Here is a 27,474-nt window from a genome sequence, read left to right on the forward strand (position 1 = left end):
TTTAAGGTTTTCTTAATACCCCTAGGTATGTTTGAATTAAAGATTTCTAGGAAAAAAGACACAGGGAAGTCTTTCATCAGAATACAATTTGAAACCAAATAATTTCCCAGAACTTCCTTTTAGTTATCAAAATTATACATTGCGTGGAGCAGATCTCCTGTTCTGAAATGTACAATGTACACTGTATTATAAATCCGTTGTTAAAAAGTTGTAAAAGTTTTGTGAACCCCTGATCTGGAATTCACTTCATAGCAGTGTTTGAAATATTCCATTTTGGAAGTTTTTTAAACTCAAACAACCAAATTCTGTACCAGAGCACTGGGGCATCCTTGTCTAATAGCTTATTACAAACCTCCCAGGGACTCACTGCCATGAAAGGCACTATATAAGCTTAGAGGGATTTTTTTCCTTGCCCCATGTGTAGTTTAGATGTCATTTGCAGTTAGTGTGTAATGGTAGTTTACTTCAAACAAATGCTGATTGAGGCCTGAGGAAAAAAATTGAGCTATGTGCTAAAAAGAGGCAAAAAAAATAAAATACAATTTTGCTGTTCTACTGAGGTACATCTGTGCTGGCTGCCAAATGCTTGTTCCTAGTTTGAATTCAAAACTGATTGTTTTAGCCTGTAGAGATAAGAGCAAAGATCATATTTGTTTAAATATTTGGTGGTTTTTAATAAAATATTTTTTTAAGTATTACTGTACTTTAGTCTTTCACAAGAGTCAATAAAAGTAAAACCTGTTCATTCACCTGAGGAGAGCTTGTACAAGCATGTTTACTTTTTAAGAATATAGGCCAGAATACAATTGTCTTCAAATACCTCCGGAGAACAACTGTAAAAAGGATGCTTCACAGTGTTCCACAGATGATCAATTATTTCATCAGCTTAGCCTTTTAAAGTCTGTTGCAGGCTTTTTCAAGAAAAGGAAATTGATAGGGATGTCAGAGGTACCCAAATCTTTGAACTGAACAGTATTTGCGTGGTTTACTGGAGTCCTTTAAGAAGACCTAAATATCAAATGTGTCTTCACGTGTGTCTTCAAAATTTTATGAAGAAATTGGGTTTTTTGGCCATTCCTCTTCTTAACGAACATAGAGAAAAAAAAAAACCCCACCAAGAAGCAAGAGAACATATTGCTGCTGTTCTTAAGAAAAATACATAATGACTATTAAAACCTGATTTTATATAAGCTATGTTCCCAACCACACTCACATAGCTTAAAAGTTAAACCCTAGACCTGTGCAAAGTAACAATGAATGAGACCAATTTCTCACTATCTCAAATTGCACCAGTATAACTTTTTGGCCAATTCATTTTTGGTATTGTTTTTCATCGAGTTGATAAGCTAAGTGTTAATTATGCCTTATAGCAGGTGACCATATTTAGGGACTTCAGAAGTCCTGATCAGCTTTCTTTCCTTCTGCAAGATCTACAGTTGTTTGTTTCTTTGCAACTTGGTGATTTATTTAATTGAAGTGTGTAGATGCAATTGCTGTATACACCTTCAAAGGTACTTCCATGGTTCAAGGTCCCACACAACCTCCTCTGGACAATTTTCTGTTAATCACTCCAGCCTAGCTGGATAAATACAGCTTTAAAAGTCAAATGTGAGATCTTGGTTTGAAAAGAATATCCTAACACTATTTGCATTTTCACATTAATATGTGCTGTTGGAATCAGGTATTGGTAATTTTTCTGCACTTTAAAAACAAACAAAAATACACAACCCCCCATATTATGAGATTTTCTTACTGGAAAAATTGTCCAGCTATTTACTATATGCTTTATATTTCAGATGATGGGAAAACACATTGATTCTTTTGAAATAAATTATGGGCTTAAAATATATGAAAGTATGTTGCCCTAGTAAATGGCAACTTATATGAAAAAAGGAAATAAATAACTTGAAGGTTTTATTTAGATCCAGTCTGTTATTGTAAATGGTGCTGTCAATTTATTTGTTTTTTAATAACCTCCAGCAATGGAAGATTATTGTGATAAATGATTCATATCATTGCAATATATACCTTTCAAAATTTCCATATCTGGAAACTAATAGGCACTTCTTGAAGGCTTCAATAGGCTCCTTAGCCAGATAACATGTCTGGAAGCTGCTTCATGATTAATTTCATCCAAATGTGGTAATTATCATACTTTGAAGTAATGCCTGCAGAACATGCTTTCACACAGAGTTAGCGGAAGCAGAGGATTAACCCAGAAATATTTCAGTTCAGAGCAACATATCACCCAAGCAGAAATATATTTTCTTCCAAATTTTTCAAGATTATTAGACTACTTGGCAGTCATTTGCATTACCTTATCTCATATCAACTTCTCCACAGCAATTTAGAAAGCAACAGAAAAGGAAGCAACTTTGTATTATTAGCAGTAATGGGATAGTCTTGGATTTGCAAGCGATTTAATTTGACAGTTTCTGCCCTGAAGTATTTCTCATATTAGTGTTTAAGAGCACAATTCATTTATCATTCATATATGTTGTGGACAGAAGAATTATCCTGCCTATATTCCAGAAACATTATAGTTAATTAGAGATGACGTTGGTTTCCTTGTAACCATCCAGAGGAGCATCTTCTACCACTGCTCTAAGCATGCCCTTGCTCCTGTCTCACAAGATCCCCATGAGTAATTTATTGGTTGTACAGTTGAGACTAGTGAAAAAGGTATGTGAAGCACCAAGAATGTTTCTAAAGATGGGTAATTCTGTACCCAGTTAAAAGCCTTGAGGTAGAATAGCACCAAAAATTATAATGGAGAGTGAAGCTATCTCTGCATATTTCTGCATGCTTATATCACCCCAGTAAAGACTCCAAATCTCTCAGCAATCAGAAAAAAAAGTCCTGAAAAAATGTTGCACAAAAATCCTACCTTAAGTGAGAATGAACAGCCTATTTAAGTCTTTCTGGTAGATTGCTTGGCCATGCTGCATTTTGATTCAGCTAAGTAATTTCAATTTTACTCAACCAGGGATGAATTTTGCCTGCTACACATGGACCATATGTAGGCCTGAGTTCCTCTAAGTTCAAAAGGTGTTAGGTGGAAAATCTTCTAAAGTAGGCCTCAGTTGTGTGATTGTCAACAGCTGCAGTGAGAGTGCCTTTCGTTAAATCTCTGTTCTTAGGCTGCTGGCACATCCTCCCCTGTGCTCCTGCAGCCTGACCATGTGCACATGGTGAGCAACCATAGCTCAGCTGCTGCATGTGAGCCATGGTAACTCAGCCACGTGTCAAACCCCACAGATTACCATACCGAAATTAAACAAAAGTGTTTAGGGTCACACAGGCTTTCCTGTATTTACCCTTAGGGTTAAATTAGTGCCACTGTTCCATGGAACAAACAGAAGTGGAAAGAATCACTGTATCATTGCAATGCACTTTATAGCAAATAAGCTGTTTCACCTCTAAAGCACACACTGCAGTTTTCTGTCTACCTTTACCCTTACTGTGTGTTTATGCATATGTGTTTGGTTTTTCTTTGTCTTACAGATAAAAAAGAAGCTGCTGTATCCAAAGAACTCAAAAGTAAGAAACTACTATCTCTTTTATATGCCGTGCAGTTTCAAAAGTTCATTTCATTATCCCAAAAATAATATTTATTGAGTTGTTGAAAATACAAAGAAAGTAGCTACACTGTTTGTAATTGAAAAATGACATGTTTACACTTCAGCTGCCTCCTACTTTCTTAATCCGTTCTTATCCTGCTTCTAACTGCACACTCCTCTTTGTGACTGACAGTTTTGCCTTCCCGTCTTTCCTATCACTGTCTTCAAAAACAAAGGTTTCATAGGGGAGGAAATGTCAAATTGAGGTCTCAGCTGAATGTGATCCCAGTGGCAGCAATTTTCATAAGAAGGCTGGGAAGGCTCAGAGTTGAACATGCTGAAGACCAAATTTTTCTTCACAAACGCAAAACAAGGGCCCTGCCTGTCTAGGCAGCTCTGGTTCCAACAGAGAAACCTCTGGAGCTGAAGAGAATTGTGCCCTTCTGAAAAAGTAGCCAAAAAATGTTCTGAGAACTTGGTATCATTTAAAAGGAAAGAGCTACGTCTTCCTTTTCTGCAAATTTGCAAGAGGCAATGCCTCCACACAGTAAGGACAGTAAGACAGTGGTAGGACTTCACCTGCTCAACATTCTGTTCTGAAAGTACAGTATATAAAAAAATAGGAAAAATATGGGGCTTCAAAATCTGATTCAAATTCACAATTAAAGAGTGCAGTGACTCTGATTTCCATGTATGAACTTTCATGACTTCTATGGCAGAACAATCTCCTGCCATCCTCAATTTTGCAGCAATTTATTAAAAGATTTCTTTTGGAAATGAAAAAAAAAAGCCTATACTTTGTGTTCCTATGCAAATTTTGCAGAAATATTTAACAAAACATTTCATACACTTACTCTACAAGTAATGTCCTGCTAGTGAAATAAGAACCTGTTTTCAAGCAGTCTTAAATTACCTTATAATTTGGAGACATAATTCCTCAGAGCAGCCTTTGAGTGCCTAAATGGAACCTGCAGGAGAGCTGGAGAGGGACTTCTCACAAGGGTATGCAATGATAGAACAAGAGGTAATGGCTTTAAACTGAAAGTAGGTATAAATTGGATATTAGGGAGAAATTCTTCACTGTGATGGTTGTGAGGTTCTGCAGAGAACTGTGGATGTCCCCTCTCTGGAAGTGCTCAAGGCCAGGCTGGATGGAGTTTAAGCAACCTGGTCTGATGGAAGGTGTCCCTGCCTGGCAGGGGGTTTGAAATGAGATAATATTTAAGGTGCATTCCAACCCAAACCATTCTGTGATTCCTTTCATGAGAGAATTCCACAGCAGCTCTCATAGCAGAATTTCCCATCTCTGCCACATGAGTGAAATTTCCAGCTGAAGGTAGCTCATGTAAAGATGCAGAATCATTAGCACTTAAATAATTTGTGAATAGCAAACTGGAAATGGTATGCTTGCAAAAGCCATTTTAAACTTTGTGCACTTTTGTTCTAATGCCTCTTAAAAATTATACAAAAATTAAATAAATTACAGAATTTTTTTAGTCAAATATATGCTTAATTTTATTTTTTCTCAAAATTATTTTAGTTTCTCAGATATTAAATATTTAAAATCAAAATCTTTGTATAACACAAAGAATCCTTAGGGTTTTTTTTTTTCACAAATGTTATAAAAAAAGGTTTAAAAAAATTCAATGTCAAGCATACTCTAGCTGAGAACTCAGAGGAGGATAAAGGAAAGAGTCTTGCTATTTTGTGTTAGGTCCATTTGACACTTGTAGAACATGTGTGTTTGGCCTCTTGTGCAAAAACAGGCACTCAGAAAATGGATACTGAGTAAATTCTTCTTCAAGGTCTTCTACAAATTTGCCTGAAGGAGGGATGAGCACCCCAAATAATTACAGTGCTGTGATAATAACTAAGTTAGTATATAATTATCAGCTCTGGGCTTTTAAGTGGATGGAAATAAAGCAATCCACATTGCACATGCAAACTATATTTTGTTTTCATTCCATTTCACAAGACAATCTGATGCATCTTTTATGAACTTCTCAAAAGACTGGAGGGGAAGGAGTCAAAATTACATTCCTGATTTAGCCATGTTCTTTTTCATTGTAATAATACAGTGACAGATGTGCAGGATTAACTAACATTTTTTGGCATTCTGTAATTCAGCTTGTGATTAACATTATTAGTTATTTCCTCTCGAGATATGAAAATGTGAATTTTAATTTAAAGAACCTTCTAGTTGATACAAAAACATCTTTTATGACCATTGGTGAAGTTTAGCTAATGGATATTTGTTAAACTATTGTGGTTTAAGTACAGTTTGTTTTGGTAGTTCCTGAGGATAAAATCAATTAACAAAATACTAATAAAGAGTGAATAAATCTAGTAGGTTACTTAGGTTCTTCTGTATGGGGTGAAGATTCCCCAAATCCACATGGGGATGCACATACCATTTATCATTAGGACGTTCATTTTGCAAGGACCCACGCACTCTACAAACAAAGACAGTATAATGCAAATGCTTCATGAAAAGACCAAGAACAGTTAAATGGCCAGAAAGGGCACATTTCTCTGCTAGGAGAACACAGCAATTGCTCTTTCAATTGCAGGATCAAACATGAAGGCATTCTCCTAATGCTCCTCCATCCTTCAGGATGGAGGGAGATGCCTGGTGTAGCCAACTCAGTGGATGTGCTTTGCTAAAGCAGCCCAATTTCACCTCTTCTAACCAGGGCCAGTTTCAGACAAGGGCAAAGGATGCTGCTGGGAATGGCTGTGGGATCCCCTGAGGTACCACTGCTGCATTCACAAGAGTGAATCCTCAACACCTGCCAGAGGCTGGTTCAGGACCTTCTGCTCTCCTAGCTGCAAGATCAGACGCAGAGGCTCCCAGCACACAGCTGCTGCCTGAGGGGCAAGGCTGTGCTGGAACCCCCACGTGCCTTCTTTCCTCTGCTTTGCCAACTAGTGAGCAGAAAAAGCTGAAAGAAGGGATTCAATGACTAACAACAAGAGTTTACTAGCCCTTCAGCTGGTTATTGTGTCGTTGCCTTTGAGTTTATTGAAAGCAACTCAGCCCTTCTCCCTTTGGTAATCTATTTGTTTAACTCTTCAGTTAAAAAATATGTTCCTGGAAGCCTTTCCTCAGATTTCTATGGGGTTTTTAAAATACAATGCTTTGTAATAAATGGTTAATTTTATTTTTTTTTATTTTTTTTAAGAGCCAGCAAAAGCTCCTGCAGCCAACCCAGCCATCAAAAAAGCAGCAGCACCAGGTAAAGAAGAAAAATGTTTGCATGCAATTTCTTGTACTTGTGAACCAGTTTATTGCATCATAGCACCATCTGCTGGACTGCACATAAGCCAGTGGTTCTTGTCAGTTTTTGGGATGATTTTTTTTGCCTGTTTTGCTCTAAATCATTGTGAAATTTTGCTAAGAAAAAAGAAAATATGTGTATGTGAAATATTTGCTAAGAAAAAAAGTATTTAGCACTGATTTCTAACATTATGTTTGCTTCTTGTCCTCCCATAGCAGCTATGAGGTGCTATATTGGGCCATTCTATAGGGCTTGAGATAAAAAAATTAATCTGAATGTAAAGTCTGATTTTAAAAGCACTATTTATAGAAACTATTTTCTGTGTGAAGCTGTATTCAAGGCCTTTGAGAAGGGGACCTGGTATTTAAAAGTGCTGATCTCACAGTAGGTTGTCAAAATGGAGCTCCTGGATAATCATAAATATGCACTGAAAAGACAAGCAAACTTTTTTAAACAAATAATGGCATAAATTCCTATCTGGATTTATATTGGATTGTAAAAATCTAATATTTTTTATTTATTTATTATCCCATCTGCTTCACACTCATCTTTAAAAATGCCATATCTCATTTCTTCTTAATTAAATAAAACCCAATATAATGAATAACAACCTGAATAGTCATTATATTTGTAGTTTGACTACATTTTATATTAACTATCAAAAAACCCCTCAGGAATTCCAATATGAAAATGTGGGAGTATAAAACCATAATATTATTCTAGTCTAAAGCAGGATAGCTGGCGCTGCACCAGACTCTGCCATTGAGCTGTGCCTGGTGCTGGCATCCCAGCAGTGCCCAGCCCACACTTCCTCTGCTGCTTCTTGCCTCCAGCTGATCCCCCTGTATGGATGTGAGATAGCTTTTCTTTTTTTCTTTAAGATTGCTTTCTGGCTATCTTTCTCTAATTCAGGTTGTTTCAGTAGTCTATCTCAGAGCTCTCCTCCACCAAAAAAGGGAATAATGTCTTCCATCAGTAGAGGTGACTGGGAATTGGTCAAGGCCCACTGCAAGCCAGGAACACTGCTGTTGTCTCTACCACAGAAGGACTCATAGCCTGGAGTCACAGAGGATGTGGGCTATTGCAGCACACATTGTGTGCCTGTACCATGCCCTGTGTGAAACTGGCCTGGGAAGCACCATTTTCCCACCAGTGCTCCCCATCCCTGCCTGCTGTGTTTGCTTGACACCACGTTCACCTCTGCTAACACAACAGGGGGAGCAGTGCAAACCACCCCAGTGCCAGGGCTTACAGCTGGAAGCTGTGCTAGGAATGTGTGTGGGACAGGGTGTTCAGCCTGTCAGTGAGGCTGGCTCCACAAACATTTACATTCATGTCACTGGTAATTTCTTAAAGCAGCTTTGTTGCCACAGTGTGTTGTATAGCTAGACCCTTAGAATTCTCAACAGTACTCTGTAGAAATCCTTATGTTAGAACCATATGTTTATAATTAATTCATTCCACCTGCTTGCATCCAATATTTGTGTTCATGTTTGAAAAATATTCCAATGAGTCTGCTTGTTGGCAGGAATGGTGATGACAGTAATCTGCTTAAGAAAAAGAAAAGGGGAAAACTGGCATGGCTTCTTATGAAAAAATAAAATAAGTTTGTTGTTTTGACACATTTCTAAATATCTAGTTTGCCTTAAAAATTATAAAGGGCAGTAGGTTTTGAGTTCTACATTTTAGCTTCCTCTCCAGTTCTCTGAAAATTAATTTACCACCAGAATAACTCACCATGGCAAAATATTAAATATGCTTGTTTGGCAACATCATAAGTAGACTGCTTCCTATTAGCACAGTAAATTAAATACATTATCCAATTTCATATTTCATTTTCTTCCACATATCTTTTACATCACAACCTGTACCCAAGAATGCCTAAAGCTCAAGGTTTACTCCTCTTAACAGATTGAACAGACTGAGAGCACAGCTGGTCATCTCACAGTGCATCTACATCACATATGTTCCTGATCCTAATGTCACTGGTTGAGAAATCCCTGCCTAATTCAACATGCATTATTTTAATCTCCCTACATGTATACAGAGGACACAAAGAAAGTGAATATGGAGTTTGGAAGTCTATGAGAACTTCTGCATCTGCAAGCTGCACCTCCCAGCTGCTCTAGGAAGCCAGCCTCAATACATTTCCATCACTTAATTTTGAAAGTGGATATTTTCAAACATTTCCAGATTTCTCTAAATGGAAAAAAACCACCTCTCTGGTAGTCATCAGAAACTGGGCTTGAGATCCCAGTATTTGTCTGTAAAGCAGAACAGTTTCTTAGATATAAGCAAGTGATGCTGTTCTAAGGGGAGAAATTAGGGTTGAAGATGTTTTGTTACACGTCTTCCTCAGTTATCCTGTTTTACATTGTTCCCATTCTAAATCCTGCAGGCATCCCCTCCTTTTTTCTGCACAGTGCATTGTCCCCCACAGTTGTGCCAGCAGAACAGGTTGGCCACCCTTACAAAATATCAAGAGTGACCCACCCTTACAAAATATCAGTCTGTTCTTCTGCCCTGAGGAGTGGCACAGGTTTCTTTCACAGGATTTCCTCAGGCACCCCTTGTGTGCTGGGCCCAGCAGGCTCTCTCTGAAGGGTTTCTCATTTCTCAGAGCCAGGGGTGTCGGTGGTGAGCAGCTGCCTCATCCTGACACCTTTTGTCAGGAGATGGGGGGCTGGGAGGGAAATCTGCCTCTTATTCCCATCCTTCTGGAGCCTCACACCTCAATCCTTACCATGCCCCACAGCTGCAGCAAATTCTGCAGGGTGGGGCAGAGTTTAGTAAATTTGCTGGGTCTGTTTTTTCTCTGTGGGAAAAGTCAGGGCATGGAGGTGCATGACAGGGGAGGGAGCACAGGCTCAAACCATGCAGAGAGCATTTCCAGCTAAATTTGCTAATTTAGGCTGACTGCATTCCCTGACAGGCAGTGAGGAGCCTCAGTGCCACTGGTTAGTGGTGCTCCCATAGCTAGGGAGAGGGATGGGAGCAGCTCATCTCTGAGTCCCTCTCAGGAGATGGCCTCACTTCACAGGCAAGACTCCTGCACCTCCTCTAAGCACCAGTGACAGTGCTTTCCCCTGATAATTTGCCTGAATGGAAACCAGTTCTAACTCTTTTCAACACTGCAAAAATTAAATCCTAATTGCTGCTTAGAATTTCCCTGGAATGGTCTTGAAATTTTTAATTAATTTTACAGTATGTTTAACAGATTTTGTACTGTCATTTAACTGCCTAATTACAGGGTCTTAATGCCTAATTTTCCCCATCTTCCTCTCCACACACATGCAAAAAAAATCTTATTTATCACTCGCTTTGGGTTCATAATAGAAAATCCTTTTAAGCACAATTTCCCCCTTGAAAATCAATAAGTCTGGATCCAGAAAGAATAAAATAAATATGACATACAATAGCTAATTTTAAGTGCTCAGATGTCAGCTGCATCCAATCTCCCAAACTGACTGCCAGTTGTATCAGAACTATTACTTTATTATGCCACCAATCTTTTCACTGTAAGAAGCAGAAAGAGGACATTTTGTATGAAATAATGTAGGAAATGGGTCCATGGGGTATTAGAATGCAGGCTATATTGAAAAACTTGGTTGGAGGATGGGTTGTATAGGTTGAGATCACTCTGTCTAAAGCAGGAAGAAACTACTGGTTTTATTTGTAACGGGCACTATTTACTTAGCAGAGAAGTTATTTTAACTCTTGGTTCAAGATAAATTATTGTAATCAAAATGGCAGCAGGAAAACTATTGCCATAAAGTATAACCAGTTTTATTCCACATGAAAAGGAAAAAAGTTTATGGCACAGTAGGTATGTCTGAAACGTAGAAAAGTTTTATCAAGGAGCTGGATTATTGATTATCTTTTAATTATCACCTGTAGAACACAAGTATATAGAAAGCTAAAACCATATGCTACAGAAGATTAATAAAATTCAGTAATTCTATTGTATAATTTAGCAACACAGTGGAACAGGCAAACTTATGGATTGTTTGTCAGGTTTCTCAGATTCAGGTCACATGCGAGGGATGTATTTTACTCACAGCACCACACCCTCTGCATCATCCATCAAACTATGTATTCCTATCTTGCTTAGATATGTGTAGTCAGTCCAAGAGGAGAGACTTTGAAAATCAGGGTCAAGTTTATGTTATACACCCCTGCAAGTACTTTTGGAGAAAGGAAAAGGCACCTATCTCTCTCTCTGTAGGGACATAGTAAAGTTTTCCATCCTGCATTCTCTTCAGAATCTCATGTCTGAGGGCCTCTGTGTGCCTTGAAATTTCTCTTCATAAGCAGCCACTGCACCTGGTGAAAGCATCTCTGCATGTATTTCTGTCGTACTGATGTTACCAAGAAAATTATTCTGGTAGCTGGAGTAGACAGTTCAATTTTCTGTTTCCTGAAGTTAACCCTCTCAGTCTTTTTCAGAACATAAGCACAGCCATTCTCAGGGTTTATATTCCGGGTTTACAGTTGATCTTTTTGGTTACAAATGTTAGAGATAACTTATTGAATGCAGAAGGACAAGCTTTGCAGTTTATTTCTGTACAAAAAAATCTTCACTCAGATAGCAGGTGTTTCTGCAGCAGCAAACAAAATAATGAAGCCCTACCTGTATTAATACTGCTGCTCAGGGTCTTTGGATTTAGATCCAGGATCATTCTGCAGTCCTTCTGAATCACCAAAGCTTTCTTTTCAGTCCATTTTAGCATAATCTTCTCTGTCCCACCTTAGCTTTTTGGGAAGTAAAATAGCATATCTTCTCTGACTTAGTAATTTTCTTTCTGGTTTCAGTGGGATGGTTCCATGCTTGCCTATTTTTGCACAGTTGATGGAGATTATCTGCAGTATGCCAAAGGACAGGAGAAACTGGGTCTTGATCCTCAACTGTTTGTCCCTGAGTGCTTCCACTAGGCTTTATTGAAGCCTCAGAGCTGTTCTGCCAGGAATTTATTGAAGCCTCTGCTCCTGGTCTGCCAGGAATGCACTGCACCCTCAGCAGCTAAAACCTTGCTGCTGGTGCAGTAGTCCATCACTCAGCCACTTAATATCTGCAGGAATCTATTGTGTGGATGGAGATGTATTCCACAAATCATTTTAACCCACTGACATTTTCATCCCAGTTGAAGTCTGAGAAAATATTACAGAGCATGATGTCTTAAATTGTCCACAGGATTATGTAAGCTGAGCCATTATCTGACTCTGAATAGGAAAGGAAAAATGAATTCTGTACTTATGTCACAATAGATGATGCCCTGTAAGGGGAAGAATTTTCTGATGTTAGAAGATTTTACCTTACAACCATGAATTCTTTAGACGTAGGATTTATTTAAATAGAGCATGAAATAGCTTATTTTACACTAGGCTTTCTAATCTGAAACCCAGTTTTAATTCAACAATTTTTTAAAATGCTTTTGAGTAAATGGCCTAAAATCCATGATATTTTTTTCTGCTTTTGCTAGGAATTTGAGATTCCCAGTCTCATAGCTTGGCACATTATTTTGCACTTATACTTTCCTTAGAGTATTCTCTGTTTCAGGATAATATGGAGTTAATATAATTTTCAGTACTTCCTTTCAGATCACAATGTGTGTGAAGACACCTGTACTGTAAATGCAGTCTTGTTTCTTTTTTTGTCACCAAGTATTTGCTATACATCAAAGTACTTTTATATTGCTAACACAAAGACAGCACTACTTTAAGAGCAAGGCAGGGGGAGCAAGTTAACTATAAAAACTATTTTTATTCAAACATCAAAGTAACAATAATATCAATAAAAGAGGGTCAAATAAAGTGCAATTAAAAAATCAGAGCTAAAAGGATTCTAGAAGTGTCCACTCTTTACAGAAAAGACATTTTAAGGTGCTCTGTTTTCTGAGGCTGGCAAACTTTCATAGCCCTGAACTTGTTTAATTATTTGAGTACACTTTTGGCTAGAATTGGGCCCAATTTCAACAAGGATTTAACATATCTTTAACTCCATCTTGAGTTCACAGAATCACAGAATTCACAGAATGACTAAGTTGGAAGAGACCTTCAAGATCATCAAATCCAACCCATCCCCTAGCACCTCAACTACACCGTGGCACTGAGTGCCACAGCCAATATTTTTTTAAACACGTCCAGGGATGGTGACTCTACCACCTCCCCTGGCAGACCATTCCACTGCTTTATCACTCCTTCCATAAAAACTTTTTCGTAATATCCAACCTATATTTCCCTTGGCACAGCTCAAGAATGTGTTCTCTGGTTCTGTCAACTGCTGCCCGGAGAAAGAGACCAACCCCCACCCGACCACAGCCACCTTTCAGGGAGTTGTAGAGAGTGATAAGGTCACCCCTGAGTCTCCTTTTCTCCAGGCTAACCACCCCCAGCTCCCTCAATGTTCCTCACAGCCCTTGTGTCCCAAGCTCCTCACCAGTCTCGTTGTCTCCTCTGGACGTGCTCCAGCATCTCAACATCCTTCCCAAACTGAGGGGCCCAGAACTGGACACAGCACTCAAGGTGTGGCCTCACCAGTGCCAAGTACAGGGGCAGAATGACCTCCCTCTAATCCCTCCATCCTCTAATATGGTCCTGCTGGACACACTATTCCTGAAACAGACCAGGACCCATTGGCCTTCTTGGCCCCCAGGGCACACTGCTGGCTCATGTTCAGCTAGCTGTCACCAGTACCCCCAGGTCCCTTTCTGCCTGGGCACTGTCCAGCCACTGCCCAGCCTATGACATTGCAGGGGTTTATTGTGGCCAAAATGCAGGACTCAGCACTTGGACTTATTAAACTTCATCTTATTGGACTCTGCCCATCCATCCAACCATTCCAGGTCTCTCTGCAGAGCCCTCCTACCTTCCAACAACTCAGCACACGCTCCCAGCTTAGTGTAGTCTGCAGATTTACCAATGAAAGGCTGAATCCCCTCATCCATGTTGTCAATAAAAATATTGAACAGAGCTGGCCCCAGCACAGACCCCTGGGGGGCACCACTGGTGACTGGCCCCAGCTGGATGCAGCACCATTCACCAACACTCTCTGGGCCCAGCCATCCAGCCAGTTCCTAACCCAGCACAGAGTGCTCCTGTCCAAGCCACGGCTGCCAGCTTTTCCAGGAGAATGCTGTGGGAGATAGTGTCAAAGGCCCCACTGAAGTTCAAGTAGACAACATCCACAGCCTTTCCTGCATCCCCCAGAAGAGTCACCTAGCAAAGCATTCAAGGGCATGCTTAAGCTTTGTTGAATCCAGACTATCACATACCCTACAGATGTAATTATCTTTCCAGGCATTAATGTTTTGGAAGTGGTACCAACTTCACTTTGCATGAATGGGAATAAATGGGCCTCATCCATTTCACTGTGATCATTATGAAAATGCCACTTGATTTGCAGGGGAGCAGTGGTGTGGAATAGACTTTTCTATAATATATGTGCTTATATTACATCTACAATTTATAATGGACAGTTTTGATGCCATTGCTTTCTGCCTGTGATGAAAAGCCTCAGACCAAATAGATGGAACTAAATTCAGTTGCATTTCATGCAGGCTTTTTTTGTTTTTCTTTGCATCAAATTTTTATCAGATATTTCCCAACAAGGTAGTAGATTTCTGACAAAGATACTGATACAGAGAACTTTCACCTGCTTTCCTTTTTCCTTTTCTTCACAAAAATCCATTGGGAAAACTGTTGCCCTCCTCAACAGATGATCATATATAGAGGAGTGAGTATATGTGGCATGATTTCACAATGTAAGAGGTTTCCTTGGTATGTTCTTATACCAGAAAGAAATGTATTTGTACAGCTCATGATCTTTATAAATCAAAGCATAAAACAGTGGTGAGGTTTTCTACAATGAAGAAGAAAATAAGAATAGCAGTGAAATAGAGAAGAACACATACATCTTGGGAGCAGGAGAACAGGAAAAATCTAATTTGATGCAAGACTTTCTCATGTGGATTATCTCAGGTCTAACAACATGATTAAACACACATTGCAACATTCCCGAAAGCAGAAGAGACTAAAGGGACCTCCTCATTGTCTAAATGCTTATGTTTGTAATATTCTTAATGACAGGATAGCTTGGAGAGCTTTACCACTCTGTCTTATTTGGCTTTAATTAACCAACATGATATGAAGTTCCAAGAAGTTTTATGCATAGTGTATAAAACCTCGATTACAAAACCAAAAGACCAAGCTAACTTTCTGCTAAAGATTTAGGTATCTAAGACACTGCATAGAATATGACAACAGGCTTCACTGAAATATTTGCGGTAAAAGATAAACAAAACTACAGAAAGCACCATTTTTATTCAGCTACTGAGTGCAAACAAAATGGTGTTGGCTAATTAACATGTGGTGTATCCCACACAACAGCATATTTTTTTCATATCCACTTGAAATGCCATTTATTTAGGCTTTTCCAATCTGTGTCATTCCCAATACAATTTTTGTTTTCTTGACCCATTCTTGGACATGAATGCTTTATCTGAATTAAGAAATAACAGGTTCACAGAAACACTCATACATGCATCCCATATCTATATAAATTATGACAGGAAATCACCTGTTCTTTCCTGTCAGGTGGCAGAGGGTCACACTTTGTGACTTTATTCTGGTACTAAAACTTAAAATACACCTCAGCAAATTTGCCAGCCTAGATGCTTTTCAGCACTGTTTTTCCTTTAGTGAATAATGTGGCTTAGGGAAGAGCTACAGAGACAGGTTCAGGTTTTCTTCTCTCTCCCACTTACTCTGAATTGCCTAGGAGTATGTCACTAGTAATGAAGCAAAAAACACATTTGTATGGTTTTATGAGCATTTTATACATAACTTTGCCAGTTTTTATAAAAAATAAAAGCCATTTGTTTAAAGCATCAGAGCAAATAAAGATGGTAAAATGTCAAACTAAATCAAATCTCAATTCCATGCATGGTAGAAAAATACTATATTACCAGCAAAACTTCCCTGAATAAAAATATGCTGTACAGTCTCATATACATGCAAAAATGATGAAATATAAAAATAATGACAAATGCCATGGCAAATGTCTGATGTGTTTACAGTGGGCAATATCATTTCATGTGTCATATTAACTACTGAAAGTACAAAAAAAAGTAAAGAATAAGACATTGACATCAAGGAATGATAACTTTTAGCAAACAGGAAAGATCTAGGTCTGAAATTTCCTGCAGTTTATGGCTTGTGCAATAAAAGTTTTCAGTTCATTCCATTCAAGTATCAGGACATGAATCACCTGAAATCTCATATCATGTCAGATTTCCCAGAAATGCTTGATGTCAAATTCTCTGTTATTCATGTTTATAAATTTTCTCATGGAAAAGGATTTTATTTCATATGCCTCTAGAAATAAAACTATTATGAAAGAAGCTCTACAGGCCTTCCCTTATGTTTGCAGTTTAGGGAAATGAAAATTGTGAAATAAAGCTAAATAAATGGATTATTTAGCTTTATGGATATACTTTGCAAAAACACTTGCTTGAGTGTTGCTAGGATCATTCTGTTCCCTGATCTCCTGAGAGCTGAGGGATCTTAGAATGAGAGAGAAAAATAATTGCCTCAGAACCACTAAAGACAGAATTACATTTCCTTTCGTTTCCATGAAGCTGTCCTGAGCAATAATCAAACAGAAACCTCCACAATACCAGTGAAAATTATAATTTCCAGAACGAGTCCTAAAATATCTGCAAGAAAGTGGAGAGTTTGAAGAGCACTCAGGCTGCACAAAACCAAAGCTGCAGATGTTGTCACGATTAAGAGCATTGAGGCGGCCAAACCACTGAGTCCCAAACTTTTGTCCTCTCAGTTTTAGCTATATTTTTCCTCCTTGATCTGTACTAGAATTGCAACTCAGGGTAGGATACCATCAAGAAAGTACATTTATTCAGGCAATAAAATACCAGCTTGCTCTCTATTTCCATCACTTTTTCATATTGCAGGGAAAATCACAGCCATGACTCTTTTTTTTTTTTTGGTGACACAAACCTGCTCCATCATCATTTCTACCAAAAATTTCTTTTCTCATATAAAATATCTTCAAAGAGCCTACAATATTTTTAACATTTGTTATGTAATCAATACACTAAACTGTTCTTTACATAAGTATATTAAGACTCGTTCATGATTTCAGTCAATTAATCTTGTTGCTTTGAAATGTTGTTCGATATAAGCTTTTATTGGGGTGGGAGTATGGAGTAATGACATATTTTGTTTAAAACAACAATTGTGGAGTCTTTCATGTTTAAGATCAATCTGGCCTTTCAAATATTAATTATTTTCATAGCTCTGCAGGAAATATGTCTTTTATTTACTCACTGTGCAGTCAGTGTAAGCATTGATTACAAATTAATATTTAATGGAAATATTATTCATATTAATGTTGTTGAAAAGTATATTTAATTTTATGTTGGCAGGTCTTGTTTCCTTTTTCTTATTCAATTGAATGATAGGTCACATCTGTAAGGCTTTTAGTGAGGGTGCAACATTCAGAACCACTTTGAACATGGAACTTTATATCTTGATTCTAGAGTAGAAACTGTTTAAACATTAGTGTTGCTCAACTCTATATCACAGCTTTAATACAAATACAACCTATAATAATCCTGGAGAAAATACAGTCATTGGATATTGGTAAGCGATGAGCTTGTATTTAAAAGTGTTCACTATGAGTCCTATGTGTCCTATCCTGCACTATGTGTGCAGTTTTGAGCACCTCAATATAAGGATATAAAGTTATTAGGGAGCATCCAGAGGACTGTGAAGATACTTAAGTGTCTAGTGGAGAAGTCATATGAGGAGTGGATGAAATTACTTGGTTTGTACAGCTGGGACTGGGGGTAGACCTCATTGCTGTCTGCAGCTTCCTCCTGAGGGGAAACAGAGCAGCAGACACTGATCTCTTCTTTGTGCTGACCAGTGACAGGACCTCAGGGCATGGCCTGAAGCTGAATGAGGAGAGGTTTAGGTTGGGTATCAGGAAAAGGTTTTTCACCCAGAGAGTGGCTGGGCACTGGAACAGGCTCCCCAGGGAAGTGGTCACAGCACCAAGCCTGACAGAGTTCAAGAAGCATTTGGACAATGCTCTCAGGCACATGGTGTGACTGCTGGGCTTATTCCGTGGAGAGCCAGGAGCTGGACACAATGATCCTTGTGAACCATAGAATCGTGGAATATCCTGAGTTAGAACTCAATAATATCCCTTCCAGCTCAGGATAGTCTATGATTTGATGATTCTGGGATCTATCTTGTGATCAGTCAGCTCAGATAGTCTTGAATTTAGGAAATGTTCCTGTGTGGATCCAAACTTGCACAGCCTTTCCACACGCTGTTTAAAAGCATCTGCAGACAGAAAAATCTTAACTATTTTTTTTGCTACTGTGAATGTCGGCGCTGGCTGGTAGATGTTGTTCAGTCAGTATCTGTGGCAGGTTGCCCTGCTCCTTCTGTGAGGGGGCGTTAAAGCACATTCTTGCAGCATGGAAAGAGATATGACAGAAACTACCATTAAAATGTAGTTGTCCTCAAGCACATATAGTTGGGTTGCAGAGATCCATTTAAACCACCCTGGAGTAAAACTGCAGATGTTTTTACCTACACCATTTTTATGGTTTCCTTTTAGCGCCATATAAAAGATGAATCTTTTGCTCTCCCTTATTAACAGCTAATCTGACCCTGTTTATCCAGTGTGAAAAACCACTGAACAGATGGATTACAAACATAAAGGACACACTGGATAGCAGGGAAGGACTCACTGAACTGAGAGTCCATAAGAATGTGCACATCCAATGGCCAATAGTAACAAGAAAAAATCATTGTCTGAAGCAATCAAACAAAGCATTACAAGAAGAGAAATGTACATTTTACTTTTTTTTTCTTTTCCAGAACCACATAAAAAAGAAAAAATAATGGAATCTGGTGAATATTCTCTCCTTTTTATCTTACTTTTAAACAATTTTAATATTTTAAATTAATTCTTGTCAGAAGTTAATATTTGATACTTTTTAAAATTTGCTTTTACAGGCAAAACAACAAAGAAAGAAGCAAAAGTCCATGGTAAGTCTTGTAAAAGACTGTAAGTTTTAGAGTCTCATTTATCTGGCTTGATTTTCAGTTGAGACAGGGTTACGTAGAGGGATAAAAAGAATAAAGCCATGAATATCATTTTGCTGGTTTAATTAAAGTTACTTAAGCAATTGAATGGATGTGGAGCAACCATTCGGTCTTCTGGAACTGAGATATAATTAAATGTTGAGAAGAACAAGAGGGAAAGAATTCTCTATTTAATCTTTTAGAAGGTTTATCTTTTCAAAGAAAGTTACAGTAAATGGATAGAAAAACAAACACAAAATACAAGATTCAGAATGTGGATGGTAGGAAAAAAAAGTAGGCTGTTTATTTTTTCTTGATGTCAAGCACCCATGCACTTTATTGTTGCAGCAAGGTGCTCTTGTTCTCAAGTGGAACCCACTTCTCTAGTTTATCCAAATTTAGGAGAGCATAAAGATTCTCTCCTTTTACAGCCAAGCTTGATGACTCATTCATCAGATGACTCTATTTGCTCAGATACAAATTCCAAGCAAGAAATACCTACAGTAGAAAGTCAATTTGTAGGAAAATGAATGTCCTTTTCTATAACATAAAAACTTGTCACAGTGCTTCAGAATGAAGATGTGAATAATAAAAAAAAAAAAAAGAGAAATGTGGTAGTTCAATTAATTTGCATTTAGGTAATGCAATTGTGAAGAATAGTAAAGAAACACAACTGAGAAAACTTATATAAAGGAAGAGTTTCGAATCTGGATCCTCCTCTGTATCAATTCTAGAAGTTTCAATAAACTCAAAAAAAAAAAAAAAAGAAAAAAAAAAAGTGGAAAAATTCCTGGCTTCTGCAAATCACTGAAATTGTTAAAAAAACCATTTCTATTGCAGACCTTCCAGCTATGTTTAATATATGCTCATTCTGGAGCCTATTTTACTCCTTGTCTCATCCTCACACTTGAAAATAGCAGAGCTATTGAAATTCCATATATAACTTATCCATTGGCTTTGTTTTCCACTGCTTTTAATCTGCAGGTTAATTAGTCATCTGCCATGAGACTATCTAAACAAGCAACACATTTGTGTGTCAGTTTTTGTCTACATAAAAAATGAGCTCCTGTTTTGCATAGATAAGCAGCATATTGATAAAGGGAGGAGGTGTTAGGATCAATTTTAACTCCTTTATTCATTTATGCAATTTGTTTCTGTGAATGTTTTATTTTACAGCAGCTGTGGAAACTCCAAAGTCAAAAGGTGAGTAATTTGCTTGGTTTTGAAAATTGAAATTGAAGAATGCTGCTGTTAACTTGACTGTAATGAAAAAAACTGCTTGTGAAAAAAACTTTTAACAGTATGATTTAATTGAAACAAACAGCCTTTTAAATTATTATGGTGTCTTCATTGCAGCATCTCAAAGCAGGCATCTTTTTCTCAAATTTTTCATGGATTAACTTTAGTCCTCCAACAATCTGAAATTCAGTTTCTAACCCTAACTCAAGCCTTTTGTGACAGGCAGAAAGGGGAAGTAGCCAATCTTCTACAGAGACATGACACAAAGTAATATTTCTCTTTTTGCCATTCTAACTGCAGGACAAACCCAGTGACTGAACAGTTGTTTTCTTTAAGGAGTCTAGGGAGTTTTGCAGGGGGGTTTGCTGTAACAGGTTTTGCCTGTTTCTCATACATGAACTGTCAATGGCAGAAGGTAGGAGGTGTGAAAGCATCAATGCTTGCTCCAAAGGTTCCTCCTTTCCACAAGGCACAGGGAACTGGGACTGGTGAGAAACATCAAGCATGTAAGATCAACCTGAGCAAATATAGCAAATATTTAATTGTTTGATATCAGTGTCTGGTTTTTACATACGTACAGTGTAAGTTACTAGCTCCAAATTGCCCTCAAGAATATTAAAGATCTCAGTTGTAACTTGAACAAAAACAGAAAGTGGAATGTCAGGTTGCAAGCTGCCCTTCACTCTTAGTCCATGTTTATTCATGTCAATGACCACCATACTTTTTATAAGCATTCTCTTTCAAATGAGGGGAAAGAAAAGTTTTAGGAAGTTCAGTTAATTAAGGATAAGTAGAAACTGTGGGTTTCCATTATATAATATAGGAATAATTCTGTTATTTCTGTTGTCAAAAGAACAGTATCACAACTGAAAGTGTTGGCCTCAGCCATCTTAGTTTTGCCATAGGATCAACCTAATACTGAACCTGAAATTGTAATAATTGTTTTATTCTTCATTAAATAAAAATGAGCTGATTTTAGCTCTGGGGAAATTGTTGATTTCTTAAAAATTTCTTGTTAGCACGTCATCTAAATTTAACTTTATGTTGCTAATTTTGAAACTCAAACACAGCCTGTACTCCAGGGGGAAAATCTTATTTACATGAAAATGTTACAGCCGTTCCTTTTCCCAATTAGTAAGAATCACAAAGGAATGCTGTTATTTTCTTCTATATTGTGATGCAGACAAATTCTGGTAGTGTTTAATTGTAATCATCAGTAGTGTTTAATCTTTCTTTAAGTCTGAAGAAAGTCATAGATATCAAACCCATATTTCTTTGTTCTACATTGTTGTTATTTATTTGTTTTTTTCTCATTTTTGTGCTGTTAGTCCTTAGAGACTTAGCAGCTCTCTGGACACAATGTAATTTTCAATATTCAGTAGGTGTTGGCAAATGTAAATTTTTTTAAGCATATTTATGGAAAGCAAACAATTCTGTTCTGAAAAAAGCAAGGCTTTTGATGAAATTCTCTTCTTTGGTAATTAAACAAAATTAATCTGCTGGCATAGAAGGAGGTCTGGGCCATTCCCACCAGCTTGTACTTTTTATGAACTATCAAACTCACATGGAGCTTTCTTGCATTTTTTCACAAGCTACTACAGCATTAATTTTTTTCATTTCTCCATATAACAGAACAGTTTCTAAACCATAACATACACTTCTTAGGTTAGTGATTTATTGATTTTTGTGATGCTACAATGAGGAGCCTCTGGCCTCGGGGTTCAGTGAGTGAAATGTTTTTTGTTTCCAGTGGGAATGATTTCTTTCAGTCTTCCATCACACTGAGCAAATATCTCAAAATAGCTTTAAAATCAGTGACATTTTAGAATGCATATTTTTGATGTGGATGCTAGTTATGCAACCTGTCTCTTTTGGGATAAAAATATTCTGACAAATTTGATTATAGCCTACAACTATTGAGACTGCACAAATATTTGACTGATGAATTGCTCTCCTGGCCATTCTCAGCATAAAACAATATCTGCTGAATTGTCTCTCATTTGTTTCCTAAGAGATTATGATGGAATCAGAGAAACAATTACAAAGTAAATTGCCCATTTGATCTATATTATGCCAAATTGTCAAGAATTTTGCTGAGAAATTACAAAATATATGTGGGAGTATTACTCCATTTATTTAATCTATTCTTTGAAACTATATTTTACTGAAAATATAGATCCCTGATGAATTCCTGATTTTACCTTCATTTTATTTTGCATTGTTTCATGCAGGAGTTTTTTTGGGGGGTTTGGTTTGGGATAGGGGGGTTTTATTTCATTGTTTTTTTTTAATGCCTGCCATTCTACAGAGAAAAGTATAATACATTACAACAATCATATTACCTAGGTCATATGGCTAAAAGATCAGCTTTTCAAACTGGGAATAGTTGGAACAGAATCATTTTTCACAAGGAGATAATCTTTCAGGCTGCCATTCAGAAGTGACAAGAACTTTAAAAATGCCCAGTGGAAGGGATGACATCTTGACCTACTCAGAAAAATTGTCTCTGTTCTGAGAGAAACAGAGATAACCAGACCTTCTGAATCTTATTCCAAACACTGACTCTACATGGATGGGCCTCCTGTTTATGGAGACTTTCAAAATGACAGCTCTTACCTTCATGGTAAAAGACCTCTCAGCATCACCAAAGTAGCTCATGCTTCTCTTCTGAAAAAGCAAAGGGAATAACAGAATGTCTTGTTTGTCCTCCCAGATAGTGCTCTGCCATGTCTATATGATGTTAGTTGGCAGTTCCCAAAAGTTACTGAAGCTCTGTTCTGTCTCAACAAGTTCTTTACAAGCACTCACTCCCTCATGGAAGTGGTGCTGCATTACTGAATGCATTGCTAATATATCTATATAACTGGTTGTTAGAGCAGCCTCAATGTTTCTCAAGGATGTATGGTTCCTTCATGATAACCACACTCATAGTCTACCACCACTACATACATTTGATGACTAAACACCTGATTTTCTCAGAAAGCTGTATTGCTCTTCTAACCTGCAGTTCAATATCCAGAAAAAATACTTTTATTCCATTAAAATGGAATAAAAGTATTTATGTGATATGAGCAGGTGAAAAATTTTACAGAAATTTCACAACCCAAAACTGCTTTCATTTCAGCTAAAAAGGATAAAAATGCTTTGAAGAAAACAACAGTTCTCAATAGCTCAATTAACTCTCATAAGAGCTGCTTCTGCAGTTTCAATGCTAAAAATATATTTTGAAATGAGTATGGGACAGGTTTCTGGTGGCTCTTTTCATATTCAAATAGGCTTATTCTTCAAGATATTGACCACTTCAGTAAGCATTTTAGAAGCACCATGATATTGATTTGCTCAGTGGCAGGGTTCAGTGCTCAGATTCATCTTGGCTTGTCAGAGTCAAGCTCATGGTTAGTATAAGTAGTACAGCTGATCTAGGCCCAGGGAATATGGATGATAATAGCAGAGGTCTACGATAAATATTAAGGGTGTTTGGTTCTTTTTGGCTTTCTCTTTGTCCATGAACACCAATTAAAAATTAGGTACTTGGATAGAAATGGAATACTCCTTTTATTTCTTTGAGGATTGAGTCAGGCATATTTTCAATCTAGATTTTATTTTCAGGGAAATTGAAGATTATCTTCAATAAAATGAGTTCCCTGAGGTAACTGAGGTGCAGAAGTGCAATTTTGCACTGTTTACATGGAGCTTGCTCACAAACACCTGCTCATATCACAAGGGAGTAATTGATGCCCGTGAATGGGTTCATCCCTCTCAAGTTGAAACAGCTCATCTATCAATACCTGACTTTTCACTGAATCTCAGGTTCAGGGAACCTGGGATCAGAAGATCATTCCTTTGGCCACCAGCAGACATTGCAGACAGACTGTAGCTTATTAACTGAGCTGATCTGCTTGAGCCATCATGCCCAGCAGCTCCCGAATGTTCTTGAAAGGATGTCCTGGTGGCTCCCCTGGGGCCAGACTTGCAGTCCAGGCAGCAGGGAAGCAGTGAGCACACATGGAGGAACTTCATAGGTCCTTTGAATTCCCTTACTTTCCCAGCATAAACAGTGATAACAGAACATGACCCTCAGAATTTCCTTTGTTTCTAAAGGGCAGACTCTTAATTTTCAACTGTGATTGGTTCTAATAAAATGACAGGGTGAAATAACAAACTGAGAGGTTGTTATATGTGCTAATGACCCTGAAGCTGCAGACATTTTCTGTACTCATCATATGTAACTTAATTTTCCCTGTCCACTTTACATCCTGCCACATATGCTGATTTTTTGTTCTTTACTGTACTTTCAAACAATGACAGTGAAGCTTATTTTCTTAATGTCACATTTTTTGTCTCAAACACTGTAAGATGATAGCTTTTTAAATTAAAGCAAGGATTTTATTTAGCATAATAGTTATAAATTATAGCTACATAAGCACGGTTTCACAGAAGTGAAGTGTTGGAAGTGCCATTTACAGCTAAACATGTACATTTATGGATTTACAATCTTTAACCCCAAATAATTCAATGAAATGAGAAATATATAAGTTGTCCTACAGATATAATCTTGTACATGACCAAACCTGAAGTGTAAATTGTGAGAAACTATAAAAGATACCCATATTTCCATGAGCAAAGTCTAATGGTACCTCTTCTTGCATCACCTCTTCTTAGATAGTTTCATCCCTAATATCCATTGTCTCCCAAGATGTGTAAATGGATTTACAAACTGTGCTTGCCAAGCTTGTGAATAAGCAATTGGATATGTTCAAGCATCATGACCTGGGCTGTTACAGCTGCTTCCCATGGTGTCAATAAAGGTTTAGCAGCCCTGCTGCACAAGTGGTCTGGTTCAGACTTCTTGTTTGCCCACAGAAATCTCAGTATTCAGAAGGATCAAGTTAGATGCTATAACATACAGTCCATCTGTGGCCTGCCAGTGAGACTAGCCTCATGCTTAAAACTGAGAATATGTGGCAATGTTTTGCTGTGTCAGGGGTGCAGAGTGCAGGTTTCCGGTGGTGCAAACAGAAAATCATGCCTGCTTGGGGATGGGTGGGCAAGGTAAAGATCTGCTTGCTTTGCTCTCTTCTCCATTACAAAATATGTGCTGCAGTTTAGCCCCCGTTTCACCTGACATCATAGAATCATGTAATGGTTTGGGCTGGAAGGAACCTTAAAGACTATCTAGTTCCAAGCCCCTGCATTGGGCAGCCACAACATCTGCTTGATCAGACTTACTATTTATTTTAATAAGATAAATATTTAAGAAAATAAAAAAAGAAATCACTCTTCTTTCAGACAGATAAAAATATTCATTATGTATTCATATCTTTGGGGGGAATCTCATGATTGGAAATCTTTGAAATCTTTTAACTCAAAATTATGCGTAAGCATTTAAGAAGAGCTTTGTCTGATGTAGCAACACCTCCGATTAGAAATCTTACTTAAACCATATCTTTTATTTGAAGCAGGCCTTGAGAAAAAAGAAGGAAAAGCAATGAAGGCAGCAGTGCAAGGTAAAAAGAAAACAAAACATGATGGCATTATCTCTCTTAAAACACAATGACACAGAAACAAAAACCTCAGATTCAGAGAGCTGCATGACAGCAACCTTTAAATCCATTGGTTCACCAGTATTTTTTCTGCTGCATTTGTCATAGCAACAGGGAATTTCCATTATAAAACTGGCTTTGTCCCACAAAACTACCACCCCAACCAAAAGTTTCAGGTAGGTGGCTTCCCACTTCAGGTGAAACGTTCTGGGACTTAGTGTCCCACTGATCTTTCAAGAGTTTTCCTGCCCCTGTAGCCTGGACAGGGATCAGCCTTTGCTACTCAGTCTGAGAGAATAACTTCCAATGAAGTAAAAGGGCTCTCTGAAGTCAGCTGAGCTACCCTTCTTGTTCCAGATGAAACATCACCCCCATGAAGAGCCACTGCAGAGAATCTCAAAAACTTTTGAGACCAGACCTTGTATAAATTTTTCACAAAAATCTTAGGATTGGTATGGATAAGGCATGAGTGGGAATGTCTGAGTGGGAACAGCAGAAGAAAGGCTGCAAGAACCAGGTGTGCATGGCATATAGTTCAGAGGGACACAAAGTCTATATCCAGTGTCCCAAGCCAACGACAGCAGGAATACCAAGGAATGGTCTACAACAAGGCCAAAACAAAACTCAAGCCACTGAGTGAATGCAAAAAGAGAAGGATTGATGCCTTAAACCATCTAAAGATGTGTCCTTTCCTATTATATAAATTTCTACTATTTATTATTGTTATTATTATTATTAACTTCAGCATTATATTCTGCATACGTGCTTCTTGTACACTTGCTAAACACAATCCATTCTTTGTTAGGTTATTATGGTAAGAAGTGAAGTAATAAATCCCCAAAGCTTATCAGCTCAGACTTCCTTTATGTGATTGAGGTGATTTTTATATTTATTCATGCTCAAATTGGCAGCTAGAGCCCTGATGATGAATTTGCCAGTAACCCTTAATATAAGGTGTACGACATGTTTACTGGTGTAGCTTTAGTCAGTCAAGCTATTATCCCTTCCTTTTCTTCAGTTTCTCAGCTTCAGCTTTACTTAGAATTACTCAAGCCAGCACAGACACCCTGCAGCAGCTGTCAGCTGCTTGGTAGTTGTCATGGAAAATGTTATAATTAGGTGGGCCTTGGCCTAGATTTCAGGCATTGTTAGGCTGGGTATCTTCACATTATTTTCCATTGCCACACAAGCGCTTCTCCAGACATCCACACTGCTTCCCCTCTTTTTGTCTCTCATGCAAAGAGAGTTGCTGTAAGATTTATCCTTTCTACAATGTACCACCACTAGCTGGGATTTTTCCTGCCAAACATTTTAACTGTGCCATAAAGAGCACAGACTGAAGAGTACAATATACTGAATACAAATACTGAAGAGTATTTTTTCATGTTTGGCATGGAGCAGGGTTTTCTAAACCCCGGGTTGTGATACCCAAGGAACTCAAAAGGGAGACACACTGTTTCCCATGACAGCAGTCAGCAGCAGCAGCAGCAGCAGCAGCAGCACTGTCTCCCCATGCCAGCACTATCTAGTGTCTCCAAGTCAAAGGAATAAGAGCAACATGTAATGTCTGTCACAACTATTTCTGCAGCTACTTCCTAGTGCTGGCAGCAGCTCAGTTCCTCTGATGCACAAACACTTTTACACAGCAATTCCCTCTGCTTCTCATTTCTGCACCTTATATGTATGGAGCTGCTGCCAACCCATTGATCACCAAAAGACAAGTCCAAAAAAAAACAC

The 27,474-nt window shown here is 38.0% G+C and overlaps 1 protein-coding gene across 1 annotated transcript in view; it reads left to right on the forward strand.

Moving 5' to 3' along the window:
• TRDN (triadin) overlaps positions 1 to 27,474 on the forward strand; it is a 189,991-nt gene that overhangs the window by 93,240 nt on the left and 69,277 nt on the right. Inside the window, exons 13-18 of the mRNA XM_071437566.1 lie at positions 3,505 to 3,540; positions 6,743 to 6,796; positions 18,749 to 18,781; positions 18,887 to 18,919; positions 20,132 to 20,158; positions 25,654 to 25,701. Of these exons, the coding sequence (XP_071293667.1) occupies positions 3,505 to 3,540; positions 6,743 to 6,796; positions 18,749 to 18,781; positions 18,887 to 18,919; positions 20,132 to 20,158; positions 25,654 to 25,701 (231 nt within the window). The remainder of the gene's footprint in view (positions 1 to 3,504; positions 3,541 to 6,742; positions 6,797 to 18,748; positions 18,782 to 18,886; positions 18,920 to 20,131; positions 20,159 to 25,653; positions 25,702 to 27,474) is intronic.

The sequence above is a fragment of the Agelaius tricolor genome, unplaced genomic scaffold, assembly GCF_023055355.1.
Source record: "Agelaius tricolor isolate 1412-34295 unplaced genomic scaffold, bAgeTri1.0.p SCAF_1, whole genome shotgun sequence".
Lineage (NCBI taxonomy): Eukaryota > Metazoa > Chordata > Aves > Passeriformes > Icteridae > Agelaius > Agelaius tricolor.